The sequence below is a fragment of the Mytilus galloprovincialis genome, chromosome 4 (assembly GCF_965363235.1).
Source record: "Mytilus galloprovincialis chromosome 4, xbMytGall1.hap1.1, whole genome shotgun sequence".
Classification (NCBI taxonomy): domain Eukaryota; kingdom Metazoa; phylum Mollusca; class Bivalvia; order Mytilida; family Mytilidae; genus Mytilus; species Mytilus galloprovincialis.
In genome coordinates, this window is record NC_134841.1 from 64,528,019 (window position 1) to 64,536,297 (window position 8,279).

At 32.7% G+C, this 8,279-nt stretch overlaps 1 protein-coding gene across 1 annotated transcript in view; it reads right to left on the reverse strand.

Moving 5' to 3' along the window:
- Positions 1-7,262, reverse strand: part of LOC143072694 (uncharacterized) — a 92,103-nt gene extending 84,841 nt beyond the window's left edge. The window contains exons 1-8 of the mRNA XM_076247767.1: positions 7,170-7,262; positions 6,651-6,731; positions 6,150-6,380; positions 5,255-5,420; positions 4,255-4,373; positions 2,629-2,814; positions 2,028-2,278; positions 980-1,203 (exon numbers count right to left, since the gene is read on the reverse strand). Coding sequence (XP_076103882.1) covers positions 980-1,203; positions 2,028-2,278; positions 2,629-2,814; positions 4,255-4,373; positions 5,255-5,420; positions 6,150-6,380; positions 6,651-6,731; positions 7,170-7,235 — 1,324 coding nt within the window. The 5' untranslated portion in view covers positions 7,236-7,262. The remainder of the gene's footprint in view (positions 1-979; positions 1,204-2,027; positions 2,279-2,628; positions 2,815-4,254; positions 4,374-5,254; positions 5,421-6,149; positions 6,381-6,650; positions 6,732-7,169) is intronic.
- Positions 7,263-8,279: the final 1,017 nt, after the last annotated feature.

Sequence of the window (8,279 nt, forward strand, 5' to 3'; positions counted from 1 at the left end):
AGTATTTCAAACAAAACAAATAGAAAATCTTGATCTTATTTTTTTCTAGTTGAAGAATTGTTTTATTCAAATTTCCTCTGTCATATAATATCTTTAAGCAAGACTTAGGGATCCCTGTGTAACTAAATTCTTCGTTTCGTCCTGGATGAGAGAAAAAATGTCATATTTTGATGATAACAAATTACACAAATTACATGTAAAACTTTTACTCTAATATTTCACATTTACCAAAAACATTTCACATAGACACACAATCAATTATCAAATTCAAATAACTCTGCTATGTTACAACTCAAGCGTAAATCACAACAAATCAATATATGTGAACCATGCTGTTCAACAGATTATAAGCACATGTATGTGAATCATAGTAAAAAGTGAAATTTTTATTTCCTAATCTTGTTATTTTTAAAAGATCAATTATGTGCATATATACAAGGATAGAAAGCCTGGGAATTCTATACTTAAAAATTATATATATATGTTACTTTGCTGCTAGTGGTGAGTTTTGCTAGCAAATAATAGCTATATGGAATCGTTGGTGCAGTTAGTAGTATAAAGTATGTTAAATTATACAAATTACAATCAGGTTCAAATGCATTAAAAATCAATCAAACAGGGTTAAGAGCCATATAATAAATCAATAATTTTGTGATATTTGTTTACGTTCCAATATGTTTGCTTTTGAATAGGTAATTTGGCCACCTTATATTTCTTTTAAAATACTTTGACAATTTTAATTATCCATACTAATATGTAATTTTATAAACTCAAAAATCAAATATTTACTGATAATTATCAATTCAAAATACTTCAACACAAATTTCTCCTTTCTCTTCATATTTCTCTCTTTTCTCTAAAAAGTTTATATGATTTATGTAAATCAGATTATTTTTTGAAATTTTTTCCTTGCACTGATTTGATGTAATTTCATATTAGATTCTATCAAATTACAGAAATCTAAATATAAAATATTTACCTAATGGGCAATCATATTTGCCACTATCTGATGTAGTTGATGGGCAAGCTTTGCCTGTATCACAAGCTGTACATGATGTTGCCAGTCCGTTAGAGAATGTTCCTGAAGCACAGACCACTGGAGCAGCATTATTGGTAGCACAGGAGTAGCCTGCTGGACACTCTTTACATGCTGTAGCTTTGGCCAAACTGTAATATCCTGTTGTACAGGTTCCAGTAACAGCACTAAAGGAAAAAAAAATTATTTCATTTGACAATTCAACTTCATATGACAATTAATTATAAGATAAATCCTTAAAAAAAATATTAATATCTCTTCCTTTTAAAGCAGCAAACAGAATATCATAGTTTCTTAACTTCTTGGTTATGAAAATTTTATTAGTTTGATCACTTAAGATTATTCTGTTCCAATGACAAATATAATACGTTCTCATATCTCTTTCAGTGAAATTGGTGGCTGATGGGTCTAGTTAATTTATCTACAGTTTTCCTAGCCTGTCATTACTGAGGTTGTGAGTCAGAGTTCGAACCCAAAATGTGACAAATGATTTTCACTCAAATCTTAATTAACTAGTATTGCCAGTTTTCCTCCAGAATGTCTGTTGTTCTCTCTGTGCAGACTTAATTCTTACAACAATGAAAACTGACCACCATGATATAGCCAATAGTGCTAATTAAACACCACTAATTAATCCATCATCAATCAATCAATTTCACTTGCAAGGATGTCCTACCCGTAATTTTTATTTTTCCATATCAGTCATAAGGAATTGACATGGTTTCATGACCTTGCAGGTCAAAGAAATTACATAAGAAATATGCAAAGTATATAGGTTTAGTCAGATCTACTGTAAATTAAGAAATTATTGCATCAATTTACTATTGGGATTTTGTCATTTTTAGACTAAAATTTATTTAATTTTTTGCAATATTCAGAAAAATTCTGAGGTTTTAATTATTGTGATTATAACCCTGTCGCACAATCAAAACATAGCAATAATTTCTCAATTTACAGTATTTCCTTAATAACACATGTGACCGTTACTTACGAGGTACTTGTACAGTATGATCCAGCTGGACAATCGGTACATGATGTTTGACTGCCTACTCCACCTGTGTGTGTTCCAGACGGACATTTGATTGGACCAACAGATGGAAATGGACAAAAAGATCCAATAGGACAGGTTGTGCAATCATCATCCCCTGCCAGACTGTAGGAACCAGTAGCACATGAAGCCAGTGTATCTAAATTTCTATCACATTCCTTACCAGAGGGACACTGAATACATGTGGCTTGACCCTGGAAAAATATATCAAATCATTTATTACCATGGAAAACATTGATTCATCAAAAACTGAAACTGAATGATTTGATTGTGACTCTGACTGAAAAATTTGAGGTCATATACCCGGTATCTTTCAAGCCTGTATCTAAAACTTGCTAAAGAAGGATTCTAATTCATTTCAGTATTTCATATTAACCATAGTATATTTTATTTCATTTCAGTTATCATTGATTTCAACAAAACATCCTGTAATTTCAGATCGATTACATTTAGGTCTGCTTAAATTATATAGTTTTACACTGTAACTAAGTAAAAATAACAGTAATTTTTCAAGCTTTTATATTTTAACCCTTTAATGACTTACTGAAGGACTATAATATCCAGTTCCACAATTGACTGGTGCTTCAGCAGGATCATTGCAAGACTGACCAGTAGGACAAGGTAAACAGGCAGCCAGACCTACTGTTGAATAGGTACCAGTAGCACAGGGAACTGGTAGGGCATTAGCAGCACAATAAAAACCAGCTGAACATGCTTGACATGAAATTGTCTAAAAAATAAAGTTGTATGATTATTAGTAAATATGTGGTAGAGAGGAAAATGAGATAACTTTATAACCATTTCCCTTAATCTTTATTATTGTCTTTTCAACCAATAAAATATTAAGATTCTACTCTTTAAACCAAAATATGGTTAAGATATTGTATTCTCTAATTTTGTGCTATTTTCACATTTCCTGACTGGTGTGAGAAAAATATTTCTCCTCACTAGTGAAAAATCTGTTCTCGGCAAATGATTAGTCGAAATTTGATTATGAAGTCTAAATGTTTTGTTTTCTTTTGAATTTTCCTATTGTGACGTCATGAAAAAAGGCGACCATGCCTGATGATGTTGCATATAAAGAACACAAGTTTCTGAAAATCTTTGAAAAAGATGGATAAAAATCATTAGAGAAACAGATTCCTACACAATAACTCATGTATTACGATATTTCTCCACTCTCGACAGTTAAATTTTAGTTATTTAAAGAGCTCGGCAAGCCTCACGCTTTAAATAAATAAAATTTAACGGTCTCAGGTGGAGAAATAATGTAATACACTTGTTGCAGTGTAGGAATCTATATTTCAGTATTTGTTGGTGTCATCAAATATGCAACTGGTAGAAGAGAAATATTTGGAATTCTATTTTAGTTTTAAAAAAAATCAATGGTCACAGTTTTTCCATCACTAAAAATTATATTTACGTCTTTAGATTTAAAGTTTCCAATTATAAAAAAAAAAACATTTATCAATAGAATAAGATAACTTATTTTGATTTAAGGAGGCTCGAGGGTATAAAAATTTCAGAAAAAAATTAAACATTTGTTTTTCATTACAAATTTTATTTATTACCTTTTGTAGTTGTTAGATCATATGGTACAAAAAGAAATTCAAAACAATTAATTCGTGTTGGCCCCAGATGACTTATAAAATGTAAACATTCATTGAAAAAGTTCCAAATTATTTCCCTTTGGTGGAAAAGTGCCATTTTTTGGCTTTAAAATTGAAATATCTCTTTTAACTCATCGGTGACCTATATTTTTTAATATAATTTCGATATATGCTGTACTTAAACTAAATTATTGTAAAATTTGAGCGATTTTTGTAATAAATTTCTTTTTTTATTTCGATATTACCGTTATTTCTCCTATAAGTTTAACAGAAAAAAAACACTTTATCAAAGATGTATGCCTCTTTCGAAGGCAGATTGTGAGCACAAATGAACGGTGACCCCATTTTTTTATTTAATTTTTCTATTAACTATAAGATAAAGTTCATTTATAGAAAAATATAGAGAAATCCTATATAAATTATTTAGACCCGCGAACCCCCTTAATCAGTTGTCTTACTCTTTACTTTGCTTTATAAATTCAGTATTAGCAACTCTTTACTTTGCTTTATAAATTCAGTATTAGCACAAGTATAATTACAGTAGAATCATGGCAACTTACAATTCCTTCTGCACTGTATTGTCCGGTAGAACATGCTTGTGGAGACAATGCTGGATCGTTACAGTAATTTCCTTGTGTACATAGAGAACAGGCTGCTGCCTTGGTTCCACTGTATAGTCCTGTAAAATTTAAAGGTTGTTATAATTCACTTATCAATAAGCAATTCAATATTCCTACTTAAAACATGCTTTTCCTAAAAGTCATTTGGGCAGAATGTTTTCTAAAAGAATGATCAAGTCTAAAGAGATTTGGCTCTTGGTGTCTTTTTTTACTAATTGACTATTGATTGGCTTTCAGTAAAAAAATAAATTTGGAATCTGTTCCCCAACTCATCATGTACAATAATTGAATATATTTATTTCTCTTATTCTATGGAAATTTAGCCCTTTCTGAACCCATTGTATAAAAAATTTAATCAACCTGTGGTTTCCGTTGATCTCAGAAGATGATTGGGTGAATTTAAGGGTCATAACCTTTATCAGCACAATGGATGTATCAAAATATGCCAACAGGTGTTAATGAAATTGACAACCTCAGGGAACGTGGAAGGCACTCGAAAGGGATATTCATTTAACAAAAAATGATTTAGTTTTTAATCATTAGAGAAACAGATTCTTACATTACTACTCGTGGATTATTGGAATATCCAATCTCAATAGTTAAATTATAAATGATTACAGCCAAGGCTTGGACTTTAAAATTGATACATTTTGTAATTTAACTATCTTGATTTGATAAATCTGATAATCCACTGGATCCAATGTAAAAATCTATATGTATATATCATACGTATTTTTTATGTCTTGAGAACTTATAATATATCAATTGAATAAAAGATTATAAAGATGTTCAACTGTGATGATTTTCAATAACTGTACCATGCCGATCTTGATAAATCATGAATAATTATAATGAAATCCCACCTATACATCTTGGAAATTAAATACAGAATACATTTTTTCATTAATTTTTGTTATCTTTTTATTTACTTGATGCATACCTGTTGCACAATTGAGACAGGTTGAAGTTCCCAGTGGACTGTAGGTACCAGCAGAACAGTCAACTGGTGTTGACAGGTAGCTTGATCCATCGAAACATTCCTGACCGGCAGGACATTGAGAACAGGATGCAGACGCTGATCCACTGTAGTAACCATCTGGACAAAGCTTTAAAATTAAATAACTTCTATTGCATCAATGAGTCATAATGGTTTAACAGACTAATTAAAAAGCATGCTATGGTAAATCTCTGGTCATCATAGTTAAATAAATTCCGACCTTGTCTGATATAAGAGTATTAGAAGTTACAATATGGTAGTGACCCTTGTCTCTCACTGAAGACTAGGAGCCACCCGTCAGACCTGTGCAGGCTACCCAGAGTCTCTTGACAATTGAGGCCGGCAAACTATACACTAGGGAAAAAAAAATTGAGACTATATGGGGATCATTAGTTGCTTACTTTTGAAAAATTATTTTGTTCGGTTGATGTCTAAATGATGGTCATTCCAAATTTCCTGTTTAACATTCAGGGACAAATTACCAACGTGAATAGTATATAAAATACATATCTTTTATAATTGTATAAATAAACCAATTATTCAATACGTTTCGGCCATTGGCCTTCTTCAGTTGTTTATTATTCCTCTAAACTACATGGCTGCCATTCTTTTTTAAAACATTTTTTATTTATTTATGTTTTAAAAAAAGAATGGCAGCCATGTAGTTTAGAGGAATAATAAACAACTGAAGAAGGCCAATGGCCGAAACGTATTGAACAATTGGTTTATTTATACAATTATAAAAGATATGTTCCCTATTGGAATTTTGAAAACAAAGAAATACATATCTCCTAAAAGAAATAACAATAACTTAGTAAGTCTAACTGTGTGTACTTACAGTACATGCGATCTCTCCTAACAAACTGTAATAACCAGCATTACAGTTGGTAGGACTCGTAGGTGGACTGTCTGTACATTCCTGTCCTGAAGGGCAGTCTTTACATGATGTTTGTCCTGTCTGATCTTGGTATGAGCCACTAGGACACTCAATTCTTCCTGATGAAGGTGAAGGACAATAGTATCCTGCTGTACATGTTGTACAAGTGCTGCCAGCTACATATTCACCAGTCTGTGAAAAAAAAAAGAATGTGATTTTTTTGTCATTAGTATGAATGATGACTGAATTTTTAAGATATTGATAACATTTTGGTCTTTTAACTTTTATTTTGATTTAATTTTTTGATGTTGAAAATAAATGTTACTTAGTAAATAATTTTCTTGAAAATCATTGAAAATTTGAAAATTCCGGATAATTTTGCTGGAGCATATTATATACATAACAAGGTTCCTGCTAAGAAAAGGCTTCAAAATTCTAGGGTAAATGTATGTGTTTACTTACATTACAAGTCGTCAATGCTCCTCCAGTACATACACTTCCAGCAGGACAAGATTGGCAGGCTGTAGATCCTGCTGATGAATACTACAATACAAAATATATATCTTTTCAATTTTCTAGGAAACTGGTCTTTTTTAAACTGATATAATGGCGGAATTTCATACTAATTACATATTAACTCCTCAAGTAAGTTAAAGTGCTTGTATTTGAAATGGGCTTTACTTAATGACCATTTGTTAGTTTCTTAACAATCAACAGACAACATATTTATTTAAAGCTGTTTACAAAACACTGTCATCACTTATGTCACAATTTTCAAGGGACATAACTCTAAATCAGAACTGGCTGCACGTGTGTAAATGTAATCATGGCTCTACCTGTATATAATAATTCTTACAGTGCATTTCATTGAGTGTGTAGCCAAAGGTAATATCTTTGGTTAGCTTGCTTGTTAGCTTAACCGTGAAGTCATTATTAGTCCTGGCGAGTCTGAGTAAACGGATATAAAATGTTATTACTAACCTCTCCTGATGCACAGGCCACTGGTGAAAAGGCTGGATCAAAACATTGTGAACCTGCTGTACACATGGTACAAGTTAAAGCTCCTGGCGAGTCCGGGTAAATGGATATTAAATGTTATTACTAACCTCTCCTGATGCACAGGCCACTGGTGAAAAGGCTGGATCAAAACATTGTGAACCTGCTGTACACATGGTACAAGTTATAGCTCCTGGCGAGTCCGGGTAAACGGATATTAAATGTTATTACTAACCTCTCCTGATGCACAGGCCACTGGTGAAAAGGCTGGATCAAAACATTGTGAACCTGCTGTACACATGGTACAAGTTATAGCTCCTGGCGAGTCTGAGTAAAGAGATATTAAATGTTATTACTAACCTTTTCTGATGCACAGGCCACTGGTGAAACTGCTGGATCAGAACATTTTGAACCTGCTGTACATATGGTACAAGTTATAGCTACTGGGGAGTCTGAGTAAACGGATATTAAATATTATTACTAACCTCTCCTGATGCACAGGCCACTGGTGAAACTGCTGGATCAGAACATTGTGAACGTGCTGTACATATGGTACAAGTTATAGCTCCTGGCGAGTCTGAGTAAATGGATATAAAATATTATTACTAACCTCTCCTGATGCACAGGCCACTGGTGAAACTGCTGGATCAGAACATTGTGAACCTGCTGTACATATGGTACAAGTTATAGCTCCTGGCGAGTCTGAGTAAACGGATATTAAATGTTATTACTTACCTCTCCTGATGCACAGGCCACTGGTGAAAAGGCTGGATCAAAACATTGTGAACCTGCTGTACACATGGTACAAGTTATAGCTCCTGGCGAGTCTGAGTAAAGAGATATTAAATGTTATTACTAACCTTTTCTGATGCACAGGCCACTGGTGAAACTGCTGGATCAGAACATTGTGAACCTGCTGTACATATGGTACAAGTTATAGCTACTGGGGAGTCTGAGTAAACGGATATTAAATATTATTACTAACCTCTCCTGATGCACAGGCCACTGGTGAAACTGCTGGATCAGAACATTGTGAACCTGCTGTACATATGGTACAAGTTATAGCTCCTGGCGAGTCTGAGTAAATGGATATAA